Source organism: Bufo bufo, chromosome 6 (genome assembly GCF_905171765.1).
Source record: "Bufo bufo chromosome 6, aBufBuf1.1, whole genome shotgun sequence".
Lineage (NCBI taxonomy): Eukaryota > Metazoa > Chordata > Amphibia > Anura > Bufonidae > Bufo > Bufo bufo.
Genome location: NC_053394.1, coordinates 294,861,845 through 294,889,659, shown reverse-complemented (window position 1 = coordinate 294,889,659; position 27,815 = coordinate 294,861,845). Strand labels below are relative to the sequence as shown.

Genomic DNA, 27,815 nt, shown 5'->3' with positions numbered 1-27,815 from the left:
TTATGTCTTCCCCTTCCTGTAGGTGGCAATGTCTTGCTCCAATCTTGTCTTAATATCAAGTACAGGGAGTGCAGAATTATTAGGCAAGTTGTATTTTTGAGGATTAATTTTATTATTGAACAACAACCATGTTCTCAATGAACCCAAAAAACTCATTAATATCAAAGCTGAATATTTTTGGAAGTAGTTTTTAGTTTGTTTTTAGTTTTAGCTATTTTAGGGGGATATCTGTGTGTGCAGGTGACTATTACTGTGCATAATTATTAGGCAACTTAACAAAAAACAAATATATACCCATTTCAATTATTTATTTTTACCAGTGAAACCAATATAACATCTCAACATTCACAAATATACATTTCTGACATTCAAAAACAAAAACAAATCAGTGACCAATATAGCCACCTTTCTTTGCAAGGACACTCAAAAGCCTGCCATCCATGGATTCTGTCAGTGTTTTGATCTGTTCACCATCAACATTGCGTGCAGCAGCAACCACAGCCTCCCAGACACTGTTCAGAGAGGTGTACTGTTTTCCCTCCTTGTAAATCTCACATTTGATGATGGACCACAGGTTCTCAATGGGGTTCAGATCAGGTAAACAAGGAGGCCATGTCATTAGATTTTCTTCTTTTATACCCTTTCTTGCCAGCCACGCTGTGGAGTACTTGGACGCGTGTGATGGAGCATTGTCCTGCATGAAAATCATGTTTTTCTTGAAGGATGCAGACTTTTTCCTGTACCACTGCTTGAAGAAGGTGTCTTCCAGAAACTGGCAGTAGGACTGGGAGTTGAGCTTGACTCCATCCTCAACCCGAAAAGGCCCCACAAGCTCATCTTTGATGATACCAGCCCAAACCAGTACTCCACCTCCACCTTGCTGGCGTCTGAGTCGGACTGGAGCTCTCTGCCCTTTACCAATCCAGCCACGGGCCCATCCATCTGGCCCATCAAGACTCACTCTCATTTCATCAGTCCATAAAACCTTAGAAAAATCAGTCTTGAGATATTTCTTGGCCCAGTCTTGACGTTTCAGCTTGTGTGTCTTGTTCAGTGGTGGTCGTCTTTCAGCCTTTCTTACCTTGGCCATGTCTCTGAGTATTGCACACCTTGTGCTTTTGGGCACTCCAGTGATGTTGCAGCTCTGAAATATGGCCAAACTGGTGGCAAGTGGCATCTTGGCAGCTGCACGCTTGACTTTTCTCAGTTCATGGGCAGTTATTTTGCGCCTTGGTTTTTCCACACGCTTCTTGCGACCCTGTTGACTATTTTGAATGAAACGCTTGATTGTTCGATGATCACGCTTCAGAAGCTTTGCAATTTTAAGAATGCTGCATCCCTCTGCAAGATATCTCACTATTTTTGACTTTTCTGAGCCTGTCAAGTCATTCTTTTGACCCATTTTGCCAAAGAAAAGGAAGTTGCCTAATAATTATGCACAACTAATATAGGGTGTTGATGTCATTAGACCACACCCCTTCTCATTACAGAGATGCACATCACCTAATATGCTTAATTGGTAGTAGGCTTTCGAGCCTATACAGCTTGGAGTAAGACAACATGCATAAAGAGGATGATGTGGTCAAAATACTCATTTGCCTAATAATTCTGCACGCAGTGTAGTCTTCTATATTCCATAGAATGGTTCTCATAGTCTGATCTCACTTGCTGGAGTTCGAGTTCATTCTGAGAGATCAAAATCTGGATTTTCCTAAGTTCGTTTCCATATCGATCATTTGTTTCCGCTCGTGTTCCTTCCAGAGCTTGTTTCTGCAATATAGAAAAGAAGAACCAATGTTATAACTAAGCGATCGGACGGTTGAAGAGATAAAGATATACAGAGTACAGTATATACCGTATATTTTTTGGAATAGATTTCACCTTTAAAGGACACTGGAAGACCTGCGGACTCACCATGTGCAGTAGTGATTGTAGCTCAATTTCCAGGCTCTGGGATGTACGTCTCAGTTCTGTGATCTCTTTCCTAGAATATTCTGAATTTAGTCTGTTGGAAAAAAAAGAAGTCAAGAATCAGTGGAACGGGTTAATTTCACTCAAATTTTGATCTCCTATTCTGGCCATTCCTACCTAGCCTTATTGGATTTTTTGCATACCTGTGTTTGGTACCAGTTCTCCACCTCCTGACGGTTCTTCGCCACGTTCTCATATTGCTCTCTCACTACTGCAAGGATCTTAGACACGTCAACGCTTGGAGAAAAATCAGCTTCTACGTTGACCTTTCCTCCAATCTGTCCCTTAAGATAAGTCAGTTCCTAAAACAAGGGAAAATTATGTTAATGCTACTAGACAGCCAAGACTAACAGAAAAACATATACAGCAAAGACAAGAAAAAAGCTGATATAATAAGTAAAAGTTACAGGTATGGAGTCCCTGCCCCAAAAAATGACCATGGATAGCCGTACCTCTTCATGATCTATCTTCAGGTAGATCAGCAAATCTTTCAGGCCTTCAATCTCCAGCTCCAGATCAGAGCAGTTGATGGTCAGCTCATCCAGGACCTTACCCAATCCAGCTGTGTCATTCTCTACTCCAAACCTAATGGCCAGTTCTGATTCAAATCTACAGAGCAAAGGGCAAACAGAGGAATTGAAGGTTATATGTGATAATGCACCATGTCTACTGCTTTAAAAGCTTCACATGTGGTCAAAACTATTAAGGTGTTATGTCACTTACTTCATTTTGAAGTCATCAGCAGCGAGTTTTGCAATATCAATCTGCAGTAACATCTTGACATGATCAGTGGTGGCCTCAAGGATCTAAAATGGAATGTAGAATAAATGATAAATATAAAATAATAGAATGAATGCAACAATAGATAACCTATCATACTGCCATCTAGTGGCAACAACACAATATGGGAAAATTTTTGAAAATACATGTAATCACAAGAGAGATAATATTACCTGAGAGTGTAACTTGTTAATTGTCTTATAGAATTCACTTGGGTCAAAAGCGCTGATGGAGGACTTTCTCTCGTAGAACTCATGGATTTTACATTCCAGTTCACTGTTAGCTTGTTCCAAAGAACGAACCTGATAAGAAACAAATGTACAGTATATCTCTTATATATATAAAAATTAGTTTCTGTCTGTCTGTCTGTCTAGACGTCTGTCTGTCTGTCTGTCTGGACGTTCTTTATGCGCGACTGGACCAATCTTCACCAAATTTGGCACACAGGTACATCAGGTGTCCGGGAAGGTTTCAGCTCTCTAGGACGTACCGTTTCTGAGATATTCCCAAAAAATGACCCACATTAGCCAATACAAGCCTGCAAGTCTTTCTCTTCAAATCCCAACTGCCATAAACACAAACTCAGCCATTTTTCTTTACTGCTTAAAGAGGTGGACACTGTGGAGGTTACTGTTATTAAAGGAGCTGGCACTGTGGAGGTCACTGTTATTAAATGGGCGGGCACTGTGGAGGTCACTGTTATTAAAGGGAAGGGCGCTATAAAGGTCCCTGTTAAAGGGGCGGGCATTGTGAAAGTCACTGTTAAAGGGGCGGTCACTGTGAAAGTCACTGTTAAAGGGGCGGTCACTGTGAAAGTCAATGTTAAAGGGGTGGTCACTATTAAAGGAGCGGTCACTGTGAAAGATACTGTTAAAGGGGCAGTCATTGTGAAAGTCACTGTTAAAAGGGCGGTCACTGTGAAAGTCACTGTTAAAGGGGCGGTCACTGTGAAAGTCACTGTTAAAGGGGCGGTCACTGTGAAAGTCAATGTTAAAGGGGCGGTCACTGCTAAAGGGGCGGTCACTGTGAAAGATACTGTTAAAGGGGTGGTCACTGTAAAAGTCACTGTTAAAGGGGCGGTAACTGTGAAAGTCACTGTTAAATGGGTGGCCACTGTTAAAGGAGCGGTCACTGTTAAAGGGGCGACCACTGTGAAAGCCACTGTTAAAGGGGCATCGCTGTTAAAGGGGCGGTCACTGTGAAAGTCACTGTTAAAGGGGAGGTCACTGTGAAAGTCACTGATAAAGGGGCGGTCACTGTGAAAGTCACTGTTAAAGAGGTGGTCACTGTGAAAGTCACTGTTAAAGGGGAGGTCACTGTGAAAATCATGGTTAAAGGGGCGGTTACTGTTAAAGAGGCAGTCACTGTGAAAGTCACTGTTAAAGGGGCAGTCATTGTGAAAGTCACTATTAAAGGGGCGGTCACTGTGAAAGTCACTGTTAAAGGGGCGATCACTGTAAAAGTCACTGTTAAAGGGGCGGTCACTTTTAAAGGGGCGGTCACTGTGAAAGTCACTGTTAAAGGGGAATCACTGTGCAATGTTACTGTTAAAGGGGCGGTCACTGTGAAAGTCACTGTTAAAGGGCCGGTCACTGTGAAAGTCACTGTTAAAGGGCCGGTCACTGTGAAAGTCATTGGTAAAGGGCCGGTCACTGTGAAAGTCACTGTGAAAGTCATTGGTAAAGGGCCGGTCACTGTGAAAGTCACTGTTAAAGGGACGGTCAATGTAAAAATCACTGTTAAAGGGGTGGTCACTGTGAAAGTCACTGTTAAAGGGGCGGTCACTGCGAAAGTCATTGTTAAAGGGGCGGTCACTGTGAAAGTCACTTTTAAAGGGGCGGGCATTGTGGAGGTATCTGTTAAAGGGGCAGGCACTGTGGAAGTCACTGTTAAAGGGGCGGACACTGTAAAGGTCACTGTTAAAGGGGCGGACACTATGAAGGTCACTATTAAAGGGGTGGTCAATGCTAAATGGGTGGTCATTGTTAAAGGGGCAGGCACTGTGGAGGTCACTGTTAAAAAGGCAGTTACTGTTAAAGGGGCAGGTACTGTGAAGGTCATTGTTAAAGGGCCGGCCACTGTGGAGGTCAATGTTAAAGGGGCGGCCACTGTGGAGGTCAATGTTAAAGGGGTGGGTACTGTAGAGGTCACTGTTATGGGGGAAACTGTCGATATCTTTTTACGACACATGGAAACATAAAATGAAATAGATTAAATATACCCGTGCAAAGCCGGGTTCTTCTGCTAGTCTCTTATATATATAAAAATGAATTTCTGTCTGTCTGTCTAGACGTCTGTCTGTCTAGACGTTCTTTATGCGCGACCAAACGACTGAACCGATCTTCACCAAATTTGGCACACAGGCACATCAGGTGTCTGGAAAGGTTTTATACCGGGTCTCAGCTCTCTAGGACGTACCGTTCCTGAGATATTCCCAAAAGAATGACCCACACTAGCCAATACAAACCTGCAAGTTTTTCTCTTCAAATCCCAACTGCCATAAACACAGTTTTACTCCAGCTTTCCATAACAACCCAGCTATTTTTCTTTACTGCTTAAAGGGACGGGAACTGTGTAGGTCACGGTTTTTAAAGGGGCGGGCACAGTGGAGGTCACTGTTATTAAAGGGGCGGACACTTCGGAGGTCACTGTTATTAAATGGGCGGGCACAGTGGAGGTCACTGTTATTAAAGGGAAGGGCGCTATGAAGGTCCCTGTTAAAGGGGCGGGCACTGGGAAAGTCACTGTTAAATGTGGGTCACTGTGCAAGTCACTGTTAAAGGGGGGTCACTGTGCAAGTCACTGTTAAAGAGGCGGTCACTGTGAAAGTCACTGTTAACCTCCTCAGGACCGCCGTACGCAGGATTGCGTCTTTGCGGCGGTCCTGTTGTTCTGGGTGGACGCGCCGGTGCGTCCTCTCGCGAGACGCGAGATTTCCTGTGAACGCGCGCACACAGGCGCGCGCGTTCACAGGATCGGAAGGTAAGCGAGTGGATCTCCAGCCTGCCAGCGGCGATCGTTCGCTGGCAGGCTGGAGATGTGATTTTTTTAACCCCTAACAGGTATATTAGACGCTGTTTTGATAACAGCGTCTAATATACCTGCTACCTGGTCCTCTGGTGGTCCCCTTTGTTTGGATCGACCACCAGAGGACACAGGCAGCTCAGTAATATGTTGCACCAAGCACCACTACACTACACCCCCCCCCCGTCACTTATTAACCCCTTATTAGCCCTTGATCACCCCTGATCACCCCATATAGACTCCCTGATCACCCCCCTGTCATTGATTACCCCCCTGTCATTGATCACCCCCCTGTAAAGCTCCATTCAGATGTCCGCATGATTTTTACCGATCCACTGATAGACTGATCGGATCCGTAAAAATCATACGGACGTCTGAATGCAGCCTTACAGGGGAGTGATCAATGACGGAGGTGATCACCCCATATAGACTCCCTGATCACCCCCCTGTCATTGATCACCCCCCTGTAAAGCTCCATTCAGATGTCCGCATGATTTTTACGGATCCACTGATAGACTGATCGGATCCGTAAAAATCATACGGACGTCTGAATGCAGCCTTACAGGGGAGTGATCAATGACTGTGGTGATCACCCCATATAGACTCCCTGATCACCCCCCTGTCATTGATTACCCCTCTGTCATTGATCACCCCCCTGTAAAGCTCCATTCAGATGTCCGCATGATTTTTACGGATCCACTGATAGACTGATCGTATCCGTAAAAATCATACGGACGTCTGAATGCAGCCTTACAGGGGAGTGATCAATGACAGAGGTGATCACCCCATATAGACTCCCTGATCACCCCCCCTGTCATTGATTACCCCTCTGTCATTGATCACCCCCCTGTAAAGCTCCATTCAGATGTCCGCATGATTTTTACGGATCCACTGATAGACTGATCGGATCCGTAAAAATCATACGGACGTCTGAATGCAGCCTTACAGGGGGGTGATCAATGACAGTTGGGTGATCACCCCATATAGACTCCCTGATCACCCCCCTGTCATTGATCACCCCCCTGTCATTGATCCCCCCCCCCTGTAAGGCTGCATTCAGTCTTTTTATTGGCCCAAGTTAGCGGAATTTATTTTTTTTTCTTACAAAGTCACATATTCCACTAACTTGTGACAAAAAATAAAATCTCACATGAACTCACCATACCCCTCACGGAATCCAAATGCGTAAAAATTTTTAGACATTTATATTACAGACTTCTTCTCACGCTTTAGGGCCCCTAGAATGCCAGGGCAGTATAAATACCCCTCATGTGACCCCATTTCGGAAAGAAGACACCCCCAGGTATTCCGTGAGGGGCATATTGAGTCCATGAAAGATTGAAATTTTTGTCCCAAGTTAGCGGAACGGGAGAATTTGTGAGAAAAAAATAAAAAATATCAATTTCCGCTAACTTGTGCCAAAAAAAAAAAATTTCTATGAACTCGCCATGCCCCTCATTGAATACCTTGGGGTGTCTTCTTTCCAAAATGGGGTCACATGTGGGGTATTTATACTGCCCTGGCATTCTAGGGGCCCCAAAGCGTGAGAAGAAGTCTGGTATCCAAATGTCTAAAAATGCCCTCCTAAAAGGAATTTGGGCCCCTTTGCGCATCTAGGCTGCAAAAAAGTGTCACACATATGGTATCGCCGTACTCAGGAGAAGTTGGGCAATGTGTTTTGGGGTGTCATTTTACATATACCCATGCTGGGTGAGATAAATATCTTGGTCAAATGCCAACTTTGTATAAAAAAATGGAAAAAGTTGTCTTTTGCCAAGATATTTCTCTCACCCAGCATGGGTATATGTAAAAAGACACCCCAAAACACATTCCCCAACGTCTCCTGAATACGGCGATACCAGATGTGTGACACTTTTTTGCAGCCTAGGTGGGCAAAGGGGCCCACATTCCAAAGAGCACCTTTCGGATTTCACTGGTCATTTACCTACTTACCACACATTAGGGCCCCTGGAAAATGCCAGGGCAGTATAACTACCCCACAAGTGACCCCATTTTGGAAAGAAGACACCCCAAGGTATTCCGTGAGGGGCATGGCGAGTTCCTAGAATTTTTTATTTTTTGTCACAAGTTAGTGGAAAATGATGATTTTTTTTTTTGATTTTTTTTTTTCATACAAAGTCTCATATTCCACTAACTTGTGACAAAAAATAAAAACTTCCATGAACTCACTATGCCCATCAGCGAATACCTTGGGGTCTCTTCTTTCCAAAATGGGGTCACTTGTGGAGTAGTTATACTGCCCTGGCATTCTAGGGGCCCAAATGTGTGGTAAGGAGTTTGAAATCAAATTCTGTAAAAAATGACGAGTGAAATCCGAAAGGTGCTCTTTGGAATATGGGCCCCTTTGCCCACCTAGGCTGCAAAAAAGTGTCACACATCTGCTATCTCCGTACTCAGGAGAAGGTGGGGAATGTGTTTTGGGGTGTCATTTTACATATACCTATGCTGGGTGAGAGAAATATCTTGGCAAAAGACAACTTTTCCCATTTTTTTATACAAAGTTGGCATTTGACCAAGATATTTATCTCACCCAGCATGGGTATATGTAAAAAGACACCCCAAAACACATTCCCCAACTTCTACTGAATACGGAGATACCAGATGTGTGACACTTTTTTGCAGCCTAGGTGGGCAAAGGGGCCCACATTCCAAAGAGCACCTTTCGGATTTCACTCGTCATTTTTTACAGAATTTGATTTCAAACTCCTTACCACACATTTGGGCCCCTAGAATGCCAGGGCAGTATAACTACCCCACAAGTGACCCCATTTTGGAAAGAAGAGACCCCAAGGTATTCGCTGATGGGCATAGTGAGTTCATGGAAGTTTTTATTTTTTGTCATAAGTTAGTGGAATATGAGACTTTGTATAAAAAAAAAAAAAAAATAAATCAGCATTTTCCACTAACTTGCGACAAAAAATAAAAAATTCTAGGAACTCGCCTTGCCCCTCACGGAATACCTTGGGGTGTCTTCTTTCCAAAATGGGGTCACTTGTGGGGTAGTTATACTGCCCTGGCATTCTAGGGGCCCAAATGTGTGGTAAGGAGTTTGAAATCAAATTCTGTAAAAAATGACCTGTGAAATCCGAAAGGTGCTGTTTGGAATATGGGCCCCTTTGCCCACCTAGGCTGCAAAAAAGTGTCACACATCTGGTATCTCTGTATTCAGGAGAAGTTGAGGAATGTGTTTTGGGGTGTCTTTTTACATATACCCATGCTGGGTGAGATAAATATCTTGGTCAAATGCCAACTTTGTATAAAAAAATGGGAAAAGTTGTATTTTGCCAAGATATTTCTCTCACCCAGCATGGGTATATGTAAAATGACACCCCAAAACACATTCCCCACCTTCTCCTGAGTACAGAGATACCAGATGTGTGACACTTTTTTGCAGCCTAGGTGGGCAAAGGGGCCCATATTCCAAAGAGCACCTTTCGGATTTCACAGGTCATTTTTTACAGAATTTGATTTCAAACTCCTTACCACACATTTGGGCCCCTAGAATGCCAGGGCAGTATAACTACCCCACAAGTGACCCCATTTTGGAAAGAAGAGACCCCAAGGTATTTCGTGATGGGCATAGTGAGTTCATGGAAGTTTTTATTTTTTGTCACAAGTTAGTGGAATATGAGACTTTGTAAGAAAAAAAAAAAAAAAGAAAAAAATCATCATTTTCCGCTAACTTGTGACAAAAAATAAAAAGTTCTATGAACTCACTATGCCCATCAGCGAATACCTTAGGGTGTGTACTTTCCGAAATGGGGTCATTTGTGGGGTGTTTGTACTGTCTGGGCATTGTAGAACCTCAGGAAACATGACAGGTGCTCAGAAAGTCAGAGCTGCTTCAAAAAGCGGAAATTCACATTTTTGTACCATAGTTTGTAAACGCTATAACTTTTACCCAAACCATTTTTTTTTTACCCAAACATTTTTTTTTTATCAAAGACATGTAGAACAATAAATTTAGAGCAAAATTTATATATGGATGTCGTTTTTTTTGCAAAATTTTACAACTGAAAGTGAAAAATGTCATTTTTTTGCAAAAAAATCGTTAAATTTCGATTAATAACAAAAAAAGTAAAAATGTCAGCAGCAATGAAATACCACCAAATGAAAGCTCTATTAGTGAGAAGAAAAGGAGGTAAAATTCATTTGGGTGGTAAGTTGCATGACCGAGCAATAAACGGTGAAAGTAGTGTAGGTCAGAAGTGTAAAAAGTGGCCTGGTCTTTCAGGGTGTTTAAGCACTGGGGGCTGAGGTGGTTAAAGGGGCGGTCACTGTGCAAGTCACTGTTAAAGGGGCGGTCACTTTTAGAGGGGCGGCCACTGTGAAAGTCACTGTTAAAGGGGCAGTCACTGTGAAAGTCACTGTTAAAGGGGCAGTCATTGTGAAAGTCACTATTAAAAGGGCGGTCACTGTGAAAGTCACTGTTAAAGGGGCGGTCACTGTAAAAGTCACTGTTAAAAGGGCGGTCACTTTTAAAGGGGCGGTCACTGTGAAAGTCACTGTTAAAGGGGGGTCACTGTGCAATGTTACTGTTAAAGGGCCAGTCACTGAGAAAGTCACTGTTAAAGGGGCGGCCACTGTGAAAGTCACTGTTAAAAAGGTGCTCACTGTTAAAGGGGCGGCCACTGTGCAAGTCACTGTTAAAGTGGCGGTCACTTTTAGAGGGGCGGCCACTGTGAAAGTCACTGTTAAAGGGGCCGCCACTGTGAAAGTCACTGTTAAAGGGGCGGTCACTTTTAGAGGGGCGGCCACTGTGAAAGTCACTGTTAAAGGGGCCGCCACTGTGAAAGTCACTGTTAAAGGGGTGGTCACTGTGAAAGTCACTGTTAAAGGGGCGGTCACTGTGAAAGTCACTGTTAAAGGGGGGTCACTGTGCAAGTCACTGTTAAAGGGGGGTCACTGTGCAAGTCACTGTTAAAGGGGGGTCACTGTGCAAGTCACTGTTAAAGGGGCGGTCACTGTGCAAGTCACTGTTAAAGGGGCGGTCACTGTGCAAGTCACTGTTAAAGGGGCGGTCACTTTTAGAGGGGCGGCCACTGGGAAAGTCACTGTTAAAGGGGCGGTCACTGTGAAAGTCACTGTTAAAGGGGAGGTCACTGTGAAAATCACTGTTAAAGGGGCGGTTACTGTTAAAGGGCCGGTCACTGAGAAAGTCACTGTTAAAGGGGCGGCCACTGTGAAAGTCACTGTTAAAAAGGCGCTCACTGTTAAAGGGGTGGCCACTGTGCAAGTCACTGTTAAAGGGGCGTTTACTTTTAGAAGGGCGGCCACTGTGAAAGTCACTGTTAAAGGGGCCGCCACTGTGAAAGTCACTGTTAAAGGGGTGGTCACTGTGAAAGTCACTGTTAAAGGGGCGGTCACTGTGAAAGTCACTGTTGAAGGGTGGTCACTGTGCAAGTCACTGTTAAAGGGGGGTCACTGTGCAAGTCACTGTTAAAGGGGCGGTCACTGTGAAAGTCACTGTTAAAGGGGCGGTCACTGTGCAAGTCACTGTTAAAGGGGCGGTCACTGTGAAAGTCACTGTTAAAGGGGAGGTCACTGTGAAAATCACTGTTAGAGGGGCGGTTACTGTTAAAGGGGCAGTCACTGTGAAAGTCACTGTTAAAGGGGCAGTCATTGTGAAAGTCACTATTAAAGGGGCGGTCACTGTGAAAGTCACTGTTAAAGGGGCGGTCACTGTGAAAGTCACTGTTAAAGGGGCGGTCACTTTTAAAGGGGCGGTCACTGTGAAAGTCACTGTTAAAGGGGGGTCACTGTGCAATGTTACTGTTAAAGGGCCGGTCACTGAGAAAGTCACTGTTAAAGGGGCGGCCACTGTGAAAGTCACTGTTAAAGGGGCGGTCACTGTGAAAGTCATTGGTAAAGGGCCGGTCACTGTGAAAGTCACTGTTAAAGGGGCAGTCAATGTAACAATCACTGTTAAAGGGGCGGTCACTGTGAAAGTCACTGTTAAAGGGGCGGTCCCTGCGAAAGTCACTGTTAAAGGGGTAGTCACTGTAAAAGTCACTGTTAAAGGGGTGGTCACTGTAAAAGTCACTGTTAAAGGGGCGGTCACTGTTAAAGTCACTTTTAAAGGGGTGGGCATTGTGGAGGTCACTGTTAAAGGGGTGGGCACTGTGGAGTTCACAGTTAAAGGGGCGGGCACTGTGGAGATCACTGTTAAAGGTGTGGGCATTGTGGAGGTCACTGTTAAAGGGGTGGTCACTGTTAAAGGGGCGTGCACTGTGGAGTTCATTGTTAAAGGGGCGGTCACTCTGAAAGTCACTGTTAAAGGGGCGGTCACTGTGAAAGTCACTTTTAAAGGGGCGGGCACTGTGGAGGTATCTGTTAAAGGGGCAGGCACTGTGGAAGTCACTGTTAAAGGGGCGGGCACTGTGAAGGTCACTGTTAAAGGGGCGGACACTATGAAGGTCACTATTAAAGGGGTGGCCAATGCTAAATGGGCGGTCACTGTAAAGGGGCAGGCACTGTGGAGGTCACTGTTAAAAAGGCAGTTACTGTTAAAGGGGCAGGTACTGTGAAGGTCATTGTTAAAGGGGCGGGCACTGTGGAGGTCAATGTTAAAGGGGCGGCCACTGCGGAGGTCAATGTTAAAGGGGTGGGCATTGTGGAGGTCATTGTTAAAGGGGCGGGTACTGTAGAGTTCTCTGTTATGGGGAAAACTGTCAATATATTTTTACGACACACGGAAACATAAAATGAAATAGATGAAATATACCCGTGCGAAGCCGGGTCCTTCTGCTAGTCTCTGTCTGTCTGTCTGTTCTGTTCTTTATGCGCGACCAAACGACTGGACTGATCTTCACCAAATTTAGCACACAGGTACATCAGGTGTCCGGGAAGGTTTTAGTCTCAGCTCTCTAGGACTTACCGTTCCTGAGATATTTCCAAAAAATTACCTGCATTAGCAAATAGAAGCCAGCAAGCCTATCACTTAAATCCAAACTGCCATTTACACGGTCACATGTCCCTTATTAGCCAATAGAAGCTCGCAGGTCCTACTCCAGGTTGCCATAACAACTGATCACAGGTTTTAGCAGTTCACAGGTCCTTAAATATTCAGTCATATGAGGTGTGTCAGTCAATATAAGTTCATATTTAACTTATCTAGGTTTTCATAACAACATAGCCATAAATAGACTGTACACACGGTCACATGTCGCTTATCAGCCAATAGATCACAGTTAGGCCTCATGAACACAACTGTATTTTTTCACGGTCCGCAAAACGGGGTTCCGTTGGTCCGTGATCCGTGACCGTTTTTTCGTCCGTGGGTCTTCCTTGATTTTTGGAGGATCCACGGACATGAAAAAAAAGTCGTTTTGGTGTCCGCCTGGCTGTGAGGAGCCAAACGGATCCGTCCTGAATTACAATGCAAGTCAATGGGGACGGATCCGTTTGACGTTGACACAATATGGTGCAATTTCAAACAGATCCGTCCCCCATTGACTTTCAATGTAAAGTCAGGAGTTAATATACCATAGGGTCGGAGTTTTCTCCAATCCGATGGTATATTTTAACTTGAAGCGTCTCCATCACCATGGGAACGCCTCTATGTTAGAATATACCATCGGATTTGAGTTACATCGTGAAACTCAGATCCGACAGTATATTCTAACACAGAGGCGTTCCCATGGTGATGGGGACGCTTCTAGTTAGAATATACTACGAACTGTGTACATGACTGCCCCCTGCTGCCTGGCAGCACCCGATCTTTTACAGGGGGCTGTGATCAGCACAATTAACCCATCAGGTGCCGCACCTGAAGGGGTTAATTGTGCGTATCATAGCCCCCTGTAAGAGATCAGGGGCTGCCAGGCAGCAAGGGGCAGACCCCCCTCCCTCCCCAGTTTGAATATCATTGGTGGCCAGTGCGGCCCCCCCCCCCGGCCCCCCTCTATTGTAATATCATTGGTGCCAGTGTGCGGCCTCCGTCGGCCCGCCCCCTCCCTCCCTTTATTGTAATATCATTGGTGCCAGTGTGCGGCCTCCGTCGGCCCCCTCCCTCTATTGTAATATCATTGGTGGCCAGTGTGCGGCCTCCCCTCTCCCCCCCCCCCCGCCCGATCATTGGTGGCAGCGGAGAGTTCCGATCGGAGTCCCAGTTTATTTGCTGGGACTCCGATCGGTAACCATGGCAACCAGGACGCTACTGCAGGCCTGGTTGCCATGGTTACTTAGCAATATTACAATATTAGAAGCATCATACTTACCTGCTGCGCTGTCTGTGACCGGCCGGGAGCTCCTCCTACTGGTAAGTGACAGGTCTGTGCGGCGCATTGCTTAATGATCTGTCACTTACCAGTAGGAGGAGCTCCCGGCCGGTCACAGACAGCACAGCAGGTAAGTATGATGCTTCTAATATTGTAATATTGCTAAGTAACCATGGCAACCAGGCCTGCAATAGCGTCCTGGTTGCCATGGTTACCGATCGGAGCCCCAGCGAATAAACTGGGACTCCGATCGGAACTCTCCGCTGCCACCAATGATCAGGCGGGGGGGGGGAGAGGGGAGGCCGCACACTGGCCACCAATGATATTACAATAGAGGGAGGGGGTGGGGGGGACGCACCTGAGGGGTTAATTGTGCGGATCACAGCCCCCTGTAAGAGATCGGGTGCTGCCAGGCAGCAGGGGGCAGTCATGTACACAGTTCGTAGTATATTCTAACTAGAAGCGTCCCCATCACTATGGGAACGCCTCTGTGTTAGAATATACTGTCGGATATGAGTTTTCACGAAGTGAAAACTCATCTCTGAAAAAGCTTTTATGCAGACGGATCTTCGGATCCGTCTGTATGAAAGTAACCTACAGCCACGGATCACGGACGCGGATGCCAATCTTGTGTGAATCCGTGTTCTTTCACGGACCCATTGACTTGAATGGGTCCGTGAACCGTTGTCCGTCCAAAAAATAGGACAGGTCCTATTTTTTTGACGGACAGGAAACACGGATCACGGATGCGGCTGCAAAACGGTGCATTTTGCGATTTTTCCACGGACCCATTGAAAGTCAATGGGTCCGCGAAAAAAAACCTGAAAACGGCACAACGGCCACGGATGCACACAACGGTCGTGTGCATGAGGCCTTAAGGGGGCCGACACAGTTAAAGGGGCGGCCACTGTTGAGGTCACTGTTAAAGGGGCTGCCACTGTGGAGGTCACTGTTAAAGGGGCTGCCACTGTGGAGGTCACTGTTAAAGAAGCGGCCACTGTGGAGGTTACTGTTGAAGAAGCGGCCACTGTGGAGGTAACTGTTAAAGGGGCGGGCACTGTGGAGGTCACTGTTAAAGGGGCGGCCACTGTGGAGGTCACTGTTAAAGGGGTGGCCACTGTGGAGGTCACTGTTAAAGGGGTGGCCACTGTGGAGGTCACTGTTAAGGGGACGAGCACTGTGGAGGTCACTGTTAAAGGGCCAGTCACTGTTAAAAAGGCGGGCACTAGTGAGTTCACTGTTAAAGAGGCAGGTACTGTGGAGGTCACTGCTGAAGGGGCGGCCACAATGAAGATTACTGTTAAAGGGGTGGTCAAGTTAAAGGGGTGGGCACTGTGGAGGTCAATGTTAAAGGGGCGTGCACTGTCGAGGTCAATATTAAATGGGTGGTCACTGTGGAGGTCACTGTTAAAGGGGCGGGCACTGTGGAGGTCACTGTTAAAGGGGCGGGGATTGTGGAGGTCACTGTTAAATGGGTGGCCACTGTGAAGGTCACTGTTAAAGGGGTAGCCACTGTTAAAGGGGCGGCCACTGTGGAGATCACTGTTAAAGAAGCGGGCACTGTGGAGGTCACTGTTAAAGGGGTGGGCACTGTGGAGTTCACTGTTAAAGGGGCGGGCACTGTGGAGATCACTGTTAAAGGTGTGGGCATTGTGGAGGTCACTGTTAAAGGGGTCGTCACTGTTAAAGGGGCGGGCACTGTGGAGTTCATTGTTAAAGGGGCGGTCACTCTTAAAGTCACTGCTAAAGGGGAGGTCACTTTTAAAGGGATGGTCACTGTGAAAGTCACTGTTAAAGGGGCGGTCACTGTGAAAGTCACTTTAAAGGGGCGGTTACTGTGGACGTCTCTGTTAAAGGGGCGGTCACTGTTAAAGGGGTGGGCACTGTGAAGGTCACTGTTAAAGGGGCAGCCACTATGAAGGTCACTGTTAAACGGGTGGTTAATGCTAAAGGGGTGGTCACTGTTAAAGGGGCAGGCACTTTATAGGTCACTGTTAAAGGGTCGGGCACTGTGAAGGTCATTGTTAAAGGGTCAGAAAAATTGGGACTCTCCCTGCTCTTTACCATCCCATCCGAATGTACACAGTCACATTGAGACAACGTCGCGATCTATTACCTATCACACTCTCCCTGCGCAAGCACAACATCGCTTACAAATGGGGGTACCCAATGAAGTTACTCCCGATCTTAATCTTGTTCATCCAGGTGGTACCAATGCCTATTGTCAGCAACTCCTTTAGCCATCATTGGTGCAATCCCTGATCTGTTCTAGTCCACCCATGTTTAAAGTTGCTCCAACACTTGGCTTCGACTTGGAACTTTCGCCCCTCCCCGTAGACAAAGTTTACTGTCTACTTTGGTTCCATTTTTTTTTTATCTCTTCTATTGTTCTTCCTGCAAAGCATTATTATGTAATGTTCTTCAACAGGCTTGTTTCCTTTCTAGGTCGCTTTGAGCACTACAGCAGCCATCTCCAGCGCCGTAGACTGAGACCATGGGATTGAAAATCCTATCTCTCAACTTCAAGGGGTTAAATTGTCCAAAGAAAAGATCATACCTTTGGAAAGAAGGAATATCTGGTAACGCTGATATACTTTGCGTTCAGGAATCTCACCTGTTGCAAAGAGATGCATGTAGGATTAGACATTGCTTGTTTCCAACTATTATACACTCTAATAATGTTAAGAAAAGCAGAGGTGTATTCATAGCCGTTAAAAACTCTCTTTTTCTTTAACCTCACAGGTTGTTGATTCATGGGGCAGGTACGTGATCTTGGTATGTGTGGTGAACAACATCAATTACACTATTGTGAACATTTATGCGCCCAATGAACACCAGGTTTTCTTCCTACAAAGAGTTATGAAGAAGGTTCACAAAGTCAAACAAGGTAAATTAATCATTTGTGGAGACTTCAACTCCATTGTGGATCCCTCTCTCGACTCAACTAACCCCTCCAGACGTTCTCCTATGGGCTTAGCAGCATTTCTCGACTCCGAAGGCCTTATAGACATTTGGAGGGCTCAGCACAGCCAGGAGAGGGACTACACATTCTTCTCCCCGATCCACTTATCCTATTCTAGGATCGACATGTTCCTAGTGGACCAAACAACCCTGTTCCATACGTTAAGCTCCTCCATTGGTGTGATCAAATGGTCAGACCATGCCCCTATCCTATTGCAATTGGCAGAACAATTCCAATCTACTCACCCTCCTGTATGGAGGAATAACTCGTTCCTTCTATCGCACCGTAAACATAAACCCGAAATCACCAGAGCTTTACAGGAATATTTTACACTGAATGCAGACTCCTTCCGAGACCCATATATAGTCTGGCAGGCACATAAAGTGTATATAAGAGGTATTTTAATAAAACTGAACCATATGGAAAAGAGAAACCGGGAAAAAGATTCAGACTCTACATTAGACAAAATTTCAACTCTGGAAGCTAGAAACAAACTACAACCTTCAATAGAGACTATGAATGATTTGCGCACTGAAAGGGATAAACTAATGCATCTCCTTAATAAGGATTTCAATAAAACGCTTTTACGCACTAAAGCTAGATACTACGCCCAGGGAAATAAAGCATGGAGACTTTTAGCTTCTAAGCTCAAAAATCAGCAGGCGAAATCCAGAATTCCCTTTCTACTACACCCTACAACTAAAGCAAAAATTATGGACCCGAGAGATATAGCGGAACAATTTTGCCTTTACTATAAAGACCTATATAATCTTAAGGATAGCTCCTCCCTACCAGCCGACTATGACTAGTCCAAGACTTCTTAGATAGAGCTAAATTACCCCGGCTCTCTCAAGCACAATTGACTCTGTTAAATTGCCCAATCCGAGAATCCGAACTGAATAAACTAATCTTATCTCTTCCCTTAGGTAAATCCCTAGGCCCTGATGGGCTATCAAATGAATATTACAGACACTATTATACCACTTTAGCCCCCTTTCTTCTTCCTATGTTCCAAGACACGATGTCTGGTTCCCCTTTCCCATCGGATATGCTAAACTGATTGTCTCTAGGCTAACTTCAATCCTTCCCCAATTAACAAAGGATGACTAATCTGGTTTCATGAAAGGTAGACAGGCATCTGACAATACTAGACGCTTTTCTGTTCTTGAAACAATGGGCTTCTCTGGTCCCATTATTCATGCAATTCGTGGACTATATTCGGACCCAATAGCAAAGATTTTTGTCAATGGCGTGCTATCAAATAGCTTTCATATCACCAATGGATCTGTCAAGGGTGCCCCCTTTCCCCCTTACTATTTATTCTAGCCCTGGAACCTCTGGCACAGCATATTCGCCTTTCCCCTGACACAGAAGGCATCCAAATAGGAACAATGTCACATGTAATATCCCTCTATGCAGACGATATTATCCTCACGGTTACTAGCCCTATACATTCATTACATCACGCATTCTCCACCATTTCCCATTATGGCTGCCTTTCCTACTACAAAATTAACAATTCCAATGGCGGAATTGAGAGCCTTAAAAAACATGTTTCCACTAGATTGGCAAACCTCACACATTCCATATTTGTGAATTAAACTTACCTATCCTTGTTCACTCGCATACCAACTCAACTATGCACCCCTTCCCTCAATGGTGTTGAAGGACTTTACAAACTTTAATATGCAGGAGATTTTGTGGGTTGGTAGAATAGCATCATTCCAGATGATGACTTTGCCTAAGCTGATCTATCTGTTCCATGCATTACCAATCCAGGTACCTGAATTACTTTTCAAGGATACTCAAAAGATCCTTAATAACTACATTTGGAAGTCCAGACGCCCCAGGGTGGCCCACTTCATAATGTTTAGAAGGAAACAAGCTGGCAGCCTTGGCCTTCCATCCATTAAAGATTACTTTCACACCATCAGCCTCTCTTTAATTAGAGAGTGGTGGAACCCCTCCTCCGAAAAACCATGGGTCAAAATGGAATCCCAATTAACACCAGAGGGTTCATTGAAGGACCTCCTCTGTTTATCTCAATTGAATCCTCGAAGTGTTGATCATCCACCACATTATGGTCCAGATTTCACTCATCCCAGGGTATTGCCAACCTTAATATTTTACCACACATATCGATGTCTACCCTGGGCAGGTTTATAAGTGATATAGATCTTTCCCCCTAGACAGCAGCAGGTGTCCTATCAGCCGCTCAACTAATGGATAACTTGATCGGCTTTGCCAGGTGTATCATCTGCCCACTTCTCAATTTCTCTCTTACATGAGAGTACACCACTGCCTCAGCACTCTTCTCCTCACCCCTCCCAAGTCCCAGCCGGATACCATTAAGATCTTTCAAACTTCATCATTATTCAGACAACATACCACTCATCATTTATACAACATCATGAACGATAAATCCAAATTTATCAAATATCCCCCATTACCGAAATGGGAAAGTGATCTACGACTAACATTTTCAGAGGAGAGATGGGCTGAGGGAGTCCGCTTCATTGGGTCTACATTTAAATGTGTTACACACTATGAGGCTGGGATTAAAATCCTACTTAGGTGGTACTTTACCCCTCACCATCTGAGCCTCACTTATCCAGGAGCATCTGCTTGCTGTTGGTGGGAGTGTGGCAACACCGGATCTCTCCTTCACATTCTCTGGTTGTGCCTAAAACTTACTTCATACTGGCGATCGATCTTTGAATTAATTACGCATATTACTGGTTTCCAGGTGTCCCCATCTCCCGCCTTAGCACTTCTGTTCCTCCACATTGATGACTTTCCCTACGATTACAGGCGTATCATAGGACATATTTTACTTAGCGCTAAATTAGTAATCACAAGACATTGGAAAGAGGTGGAACCACCGGTTGTCTCAGAGGTGATTCAAACTCTGAAGGCTACGTGCAGATATGAAAGGCTCCTCCCAGACTCAGTGTTGAACTCGACCCTAAGGGATAAAACTTGGCCCCTTTGGATGTTGTATTCTCATTACAAGCCATGAATAAAAGCATGAGTTTGGGCAGGCTGCTGTGCTGCTCAATAGACCCTTCATATTTCTCCCCCCTTTTTTTTTTTTCTTGAGTTTATGCCTATTTTTTTGTTCCTATTAATGGAACACAAGTTACATGTTACTTCGATTGTTGCTTTGTATCTTGAGTAACTGTCATTTCTTTGAGGCTCACTGAGGGTCCTGTGCCTCACCCTCACTTACACTGTTTATAGTGTTATACCAGTCTTCTTCTTTTCAACATGTTTGTGCTGTAAATTGATTACTGTATAATATACGCTTTATTACAAAATCAATAAAAATTATTATTCATAAAAACTCTTGTTTGTCGACAATATGTCGACTAAATGGAGAGCTAACAATTTCAATAACGATCATTCATCCCCTGTGTAAAAAAAACTGTTAAACAAGCACCAATCAGCTTGTATATCGTAGATTGGCACTTCCAGCTTGTAATTGCTGTGGGATTCCAATTAAATCTGTAACAGTGCCCCCCCCCCCCCCCCCCCAACTATCATTTAATACTGGTGTCGTCTTAATTGAAAGAGGGGTCATTGATCCCCCAGAGGCACCATGGCTCAAATGCGACTGCTGCCTCTGCACCCCCTATTGCTAATTTCTTGGATCCCAGAATATCAGTTTTAGCAATGAGATTATATACAGCGCTTTGTTTGCCATATTGGCAGGTGCATAGAACAGCACAGGTTGGGGAGAGGAACGTAAATGGGCACAATTGATAAATCTTGCAATCATAGACAATGTATGGGGCAGTGCCAAGCCTACATGCAACTCTATAACAGGTTTCCTATTCTACAAACAGGTCAATACTTACCCTTTCCAGGTAGGCAGCCAGACGGTCATTCAAATTGTTCATGGTCTCCTTGCTATTGTTACTAAAGAGGCCAGCATCTTGACTCTCATTAAAGATTGGGGCCCCCATAGAGACACTTGCAGTGGACATTCTAATGCTTCCAGAACCTCCTGCCACACTGCGTGCCCTCTGTGTGCTAGCCCCACTAAATCGGCCTTGGAAGAGGTTCTAAGTCAGCTGTCTAAAATTAATACAAATAAGTCACACGGGCCTGATGGGATATGGGCACCAAAAGCTATTGAAAGAGCTTAGCGGGGTACTAGCAAAACCATTAACAGATTTATTTAACCCATCACTGGTAACAGGAGTCGTCCCAGAAGATTGGAAACTAGCAAATGTTGTGCCCATTCACAAGAAAGGTAGTAGGGAGGAATCGGGCAACTATAGGCCAGTAAGCCTGACATCAATAGTGGGGAAATTAATGGAAACCATACTTAAGGAGAGGATTGTGGAACATCTAAAATCACATGGTTTGAAAGATGAAAAACAGCATGGGTTTACTACAGAGATCATGTCAAACTAATCTTATTGATTTTTTTGATTGGGTGACTAAAATAATAGATGGCGGAGGTGCAGTAGACATCGCTTATCTAAACTTTAGTAAGGCTTTTGATACTGTCCCACATAAAAGGCTTATCAATAAATTGCAGTCTTTGAGCTTGGACTCCCATATTGTTGAATGGATTAGGCAAAGGCTGAGGGACAGACAACAGAGGGTTGTAGTCAATGGAGTATATTCAGACTAGGGTTGTCCCGATACCACTTTTTTAGGACCGAGTACAAGTACCGATACTTTTTTTCAAGTAGTCACCGATACCGAATACCGATACTTTTTTTAAATGTCATGTGACCGTTTTGGGGGATCTGTGGATCTGTGGATGACGCACTGTCATGTGGGGGATCTGTGGATGGCACTGTTATGGGGGACCTGTGGATGGCACTGTTATGGGGGATCTGTGGATGGCACTGTTATGGGGGATCTGTGGATGGCGCTGTTATGGGGGATCTGTGGATGGCACTGTTATGGGGGATCTGTGGATGGCACTGTTATGGGGATCTGTGGATGGCACTGTTATGGGGGATCTGTGGATGGCACTGTTATGGGGGATCTGTGGATGGCACTGTTATGGGGGATCTGTGGATGGCACTGTTATGGGGGATCTGTGGATGGCACTGTTATGGGGATTTGTGGATGGCACTGTTATGGGGATCTGTGGATGGTACTGCTATGGGGTGGGATATCTGTGGATGGCATTGTTATGGGGATCTGTGGATGGCACTGTTATGGGGGATCTGTGGATGGCACTGTTATGGGGGATCTGTGGATGGCACTGTTATGGGGATTTGTGGATGGCACTGTTATGGGGATCTGTGGATGGTACTGCTATGGGGTGGGATATCTGTGGATGGCATTGTTATGGGGTGGGGGGATCTGAGGATGGCATTGTTATTTGGTGGGGGATCTGTGGATGGTGCTGTTATAGGGGATCTGTGGATGGAACTGTTATGGGGAGGATCTGTGGATGACACTGCTATATGTCATCCACAGATCCCCCTCATAACAGTGTCCCCCAATACACCGGGCCCCGCCGCTCACCGAAGTATTTATAAACGTGAATCCTTATCCTGTTATTAAGTTGAACTAACGCTGCGCTCTCCCATGTTCCCCTGTATCCCCACAGCACTTACTTAAGCTTCCATAGCAGGCAGAGCGGACGGCACCAGTAACCAGTAACGTCACTCACTGACGTCGCGCGTCTGCTCCGCCTGCTTCATTCATAAAGTGGGCGGAGCAGGCGCTCGACGTCAGTGAGTGACGTTACTGCTGCCGTCTGCTCTGCCTGCTATGGAAGCTTAAGTAAGTGCTGTGGGGATACAGGGGGATACAGGGGAACATGGGAGAGGGCAGCGTTAGTTCAACTTAATAACAGGATAAGGATTCACGTTTATAAATACTTTAGTGAGCGGCGGGGCCCGGTGTAAGAGTACAGTGACTGCACCGGGCCCCGCCCATAGTTACGGACTCCAGCCCCTCCTCTCTCCCGATGCTGCATCTTTGCCGGGCCGCAAAAATATTCATTGCGGGAAAAAAGTATTCTATTTATGTATCGGGGCGGGGTATCGGCGGCTGAGTACCGCCGAGAAAACTCGGAATCGGTCCCGATACCGATACTAGTATCGGTATCGGGACAACCCTAATTCAGACCATGGTCTTGTTACCAGTGGGGTACCTCAGGGATCTGTTCTGGGACCCATATTATTTAGTATTTTTATCAGCGAAATTGCAGAAGGCCTCGATGGTAAGGTGTGTCTTTTTGCTGATAACACAATGATTTGTAACATGGTTGATGTTTCTGGAGGGATACACCAAATGGAAAAGGATTTAGGAAAAGAAGAGGAATGGTCAAAAATCTGGCAACAAGAATACACCTGGGGCGTAAAAACCCAAGAGCAGAATATAAAATCAGTGATACAGTCCTAACCTCAGTATCTGAGGAAAGGGATTTAGGGGCAGGGCCGGCGCTTCCATATAGGCAATGGGGGCAATTGTCCCCGGGCCCCCGAGTCCTTAGGGGCCCCCAAGCCCACCACCCGACCTGCGCCGGCCCGCAACTAACTATATATTCGTGGCGGCAAGTGGGGGCAGCGGCGGCAGGACAGTCACACAGGGAGATGAGCGCTTCCATTGTGGAAGCGCTCATCTTCATAGTCATCTGTATTGCTGTCCTCAGGCCGGCAGCCTATCAGAGGCCGGTGCAGGGAGCCGTACAGCTCGGGACACAGGCCAGAAGAGGCTTGCATCGCTGACATGGAGGTAAGTATAAGTGTTTTTTTTTTATATATATGTGTACAATACTGGCGACTACTGGCACAGGATGGGGGGGGGGGCTCTGGCTACTGGCACATGATATGAGGGGGGCTCTGGCTACTGGCACATGATATGGGGGCTCTGGCTACTAGCACATGATGGGGGGCCTCTGGCTACTGGCACATGATGGGAAGGGGCTCTGGCTACTGGCACATGATGGGGGGGCTCTGGCTACTGGCACATGATGGGGGGGACCTCTGGTTACTGGCACATGATGGGGGGGCTCTAGCTACTGGCACATGATGGGGGGCTCTGGCTACTGGCACATGATAGGGAGGGCTCTGGCTACTGGCACATGATATGGGGGGCTCTTGTTACTGGCACATGATGGTGGGGGGGCTTTGTGATGAATACCGCACCTCGTGCCCCCTTGACTTCAACTACGTCGAGCTCACGAGACGCGGTATTGTCCCTGGTTACCAAAAACGTGACGTTACGCCCTCCGGGAGGAGCAGGTAAGGTCAGGTTGGTACAGTTTACACACACACCTCTTGTTCACGCGGGCACAGAGAGGCAACAAGCTGAGAGAGCCTTTTTACTGCCGCAGTGAAAACAGCGCTGTCTCAGCCTGGGAAATCTGCCATCAGCTTCTCGTTTGATATAAGCCCGGTCCGCTAACGGGATTATATAGGGTCAGAAACTAGCTTATAACTAGGCCAAAACACGGACGTTGGGATTCGTGATCGAGATACAAGATAGCACAATATTAAATTATATATTTAATCGCCGTAAGGGCACACTAGATTTAACACAATATACACAGAGAATATACACAGTGGTCTGAGGTTACAGATACGGGTTATATGGGCACAACAGGGTTAAGCATAGTAAAAGTCAGTTACCGGGTAAGATAAAAGTTCCTTTTGGTTGTGAGATGTTCTTTGCTGGAGTCCACATGAAGGGCCGTGATCTTAGCTAGTTCCTGGGTCCCTCTAAACACAATTGTAAGATGTGACCCTTCTTCAGAGAAAGACACGGCGGCTTGCTGGCACAAGCCTTTTAACCTGTAGCCGGCCCCTCCCCTCCCGGCCTCAGGGAGGGGTCCACTCCCCCTCTTCTGGGCTGGCAGCAAATGACCCACAAAACCCTTTAGGGTTCATAGCTCCAGACCAGAGGGTCACAGGGAGATGGTTCTGGGACCAACGAACCTGCCTGGTTTCCGGCTACAAGTAGAGTCCAAACCTGGTACCGTTATGTGGTTTCTATGGGGAGATATGGATATCTCCCTCCCCTGACCTCGTCCCATTAAACCAAGACCATGGGCACGTACACATCGTTGCCACCGGGACACAAATATGTATCTGGTTTGCGCCTGCGATGGCCAGGCGATTCATAATTCCTTATGAAAGGTAGGTGCCAACATGTCTGGGAGGTCTCATTGATCCTGGGCAAGGGCTGATACCTTCTGCTGGGGGTTTTCCTGCAAGATTTAGCTTGGCTCCAAACTGGTTGACTGAGGTGTGACCTTCTCCACCTGGGGCCTCCTTGAAGCCTGGACCCCTGGGGCTTTCTTCCTTGCCAGCTGACACTCAGATGGCTGGGGGGGTGGAAACTTATTTTGCATGCACACTGATGAACCTGCCAAAAGGTGAATCAAATGACAATCAGGGCTGGGGCTCTGAAGCAGGGCCCTCCTGTGGAGTTCACTACCTCTGCTATCTGTCAGCAAATGGGTGTGTGAGGACATAGCTGACAGTAAATATTAATCCATATTCTGTCACGACCACCCCCCGTTTAAATCAGACTTCTGACCGCCAGGACGCCCCAGCGGGGAGAAAAGCCCAACCGAGGGTGGACCGTGACAGGGGGGAGATTCAGAATTACCCAAACAGTCAACCCTTATTTTCTGCTGCCACCACGTTCGTGAGTGAACGACTCTGTAATTGTAGGGATAGGGGTTCGGACCGCTCACAGATCAGCCTCACTACCACGCTACAAGCTAACACCAATTGAGTCAAAAAATAGTTATGTCTCTAATGTCAGTGGACTATAAAACAGGTAGGTCTCTTCAAGGCGTACCAGTACTTTGTTGCAGGGGGGCTTAGAGCGATAAGAGAGAGACAATTGAAAAGATATGAAAATATCTTTTACTTTAAGTAACACAGAAGTGAAACAAACAATGCATACAAAAGTTTACAGAAAAAGATTACAATAGCAAGCTGGAAAGCATGTGGAAAATGAACGGGGATAAAAAGAGAAATTACTATCTTGGACTTTGCCTATGCAAAATCCAGGCACAAACTTACGTTCCAACGGACAGCCTATCGGCGATGTGACCACAGGGCAAAAAGCTCCCCTCTCCCATTGCGCACGGACTTTTATGCCCCATTTTGTGGGAGGGTAAGGGGGGGTTGGCCCAGCCAATCGCTGGCCAAGGTCTGCACGGTAGGTGTTCCTGAAGGAGGGTTTGGGAGGGCTTATTCGCCCCTCCCTGCTGCTGGCCAGGCCAGTTTTCCCTAATTTTACAAAAATGGCCCATAACTTTGCTGGCGTAATAAATATGAAAAATCGGGCACTTGTGCTGGGTCCCCCATGAATTTATGGATGATTCCATGGGTGACACCACACCTCTCTCCCCTCCAGGTGACTAGTAACCCATATCCCATATTCAAAACTGCGCTTGAAGTCTGGGAAGACCCCAGAGCTGCCAAGTTTGGACTCTCCCGGTTCCTCTGGGTGAGATGTGCATTTTGAGTGTACCTATATTTTTGGGTCAAAATTCCATATAGCCCCAATATGCTTTTTGGGGTTCTCAGAGCACGGTTCACATGTCTCTCCTATGCAATCCCCCCTTCCAGATCTCTCTGCTTCTGATGTGTAAATTGACCAGGCAGCGAGGAAGGGCCAACTAGCATGTGTTTAACTTTCATAGTTTCAAGGTGGGCAGGAGACGCATGGTCTGGTGTTTGTCCATAGAAGCTGTCCGAGGTGTGAGGTGATCTCATCAGGGGGTGATTAGAGTCTGTGGTCTACAAAGGGCTACAGGAACGGCCATATATGGACGTCCTGTTCCCTGGCTAGAAGCGGTTAATTTTTTTTAAACTCACAGTCAACCGGATTCTACTCATAAAACATTTTTATGAATAAGACCTGGACGGGGACGTGACATCGCATCACACCTTCCCCCATAGATGGCAGCAAGGGCGGGATCAATCGTTCCTGCCTGTCGCGGCCACGCCCACTTCCTCTAAGGTGAGTGGTTCACCTCCTTGCCGAGACAGCGCATCCACGTTCGCGTGCAAGGAGCCTTTCCCATGCTGCATGGTGAAATCGTGTTGCTGGAGAGCTAGACTTCAACGCAGGAGTTTGCCATTCTCCCCAGAGACACGATTCAACCAGTGCAAGGGATTGTGATCCGTGATCACGGTGAACCTCCGGCCGTACAGGTACGGCTGGAGTTTCCCCAAGGCCCAAACTATGGCTAGACACTCTCTCGATGGTGGCGTAGGCCACCTCTCGGGGTAGTAACTTCCTGCTCAGGTATAGGACAGGATGCTCCTCCCGCCATGATCTACTTGGCTCAAAACGGCGCCTAGGCCAAGGTCCGAGGCATCGGTCTGGACCACAAAACTGCGCTTGAAGTCGGGGGCCTGCAATACAGGGGCACTACTTAGGGCATTTTTCAGAGCCTGGAAGGCCTGCTCACAGTCTGGTGTCCAAGCAACCAACTTCGGCAATTTCTTTTTAAGGTCGGTCCGAGGTTTGGCGAGGGTGCTGTAACCCTGGACAAATTTCCGGTAATATCCTGCCGTGCCCAGAAAAGATTGCACCTGCTTCTTGGTTTGGGGGGAGGGCCAGTGGGTGATGGACTCTATCTTACCCGTGTTAGGACTCAACTTCCCGCTTCCCACCCTATGTCCCAGGTACTGGACTTCTGTCATTCCCAGCTGACACTTGCTCGTTTTGACAGTCAGCCCAGCCCTCCGCAGGCTATCCAGCACACATGACAGGTGCACTAGGTGCTCCTTCCAGGTGTTGCTGAATACCGCTATGTCGTCTAAGTAGGCAATGGCAAACTCCTCCTGTCCCTCCAGGAGTCCGTTCACCAGCCTCGTGGCAGGGGCGTTCTTCAT

At 46.3% G+C, this 27,815-nt stretch overlaps 1 protein-coding gene across 1 annotated transcript; it reads right to left on the bottom strand.

Moving 5' to 3' along the window:
* LOC121005664 (keratin, type I cytoskeletal 47 kDa-like) lies at positions 1-27,815 on the bottom strand. Its single transcript, XM_040438439.1, has 9 exons — positions 27,563-27,815; positions 20,835-21,028; positions 2,925-3,053; positions 2,695-2,777; positions 2,424-2,580; positions 2,089-2,273; positions 1,915-2,005; positions 1,623-1,770; positions 1-62 (listed from the first exon to the last, which is right to left on the bottom strand). The coding sequence occupies exons 1-9, from the start codon at positions 27,813-27,815 to the stop codon at positions 1-3; spliced, it is 1,302 nt and encodes a 433-aa protein (XP_040294373.1).

Bases quoted from the DNA above. Each gene is read 5' to 3' on its own strand.
- LOC121005664 (XM_040438439.1), bottom strand. From the start codon at position 27,815: ATGAAGAACGCCCCTGCCACGAGGCTGGTGAACGGACTCCTGGAGGGA. The intron at 3,054-20,834 runs GTAAGTATTGAC...GTTTCTTATCAG, and splicing joins TGGCTGCCTACCTGGAAAGG to GTTCGTTCTTTGGAACAAGC. The intron at 63-1,622 runs TACACTGCGTGC...CTGCACTCCCTG, and splicing joins TTCTATGGAATATAGAAGAC to TACTTGATATTAAGACAAGA.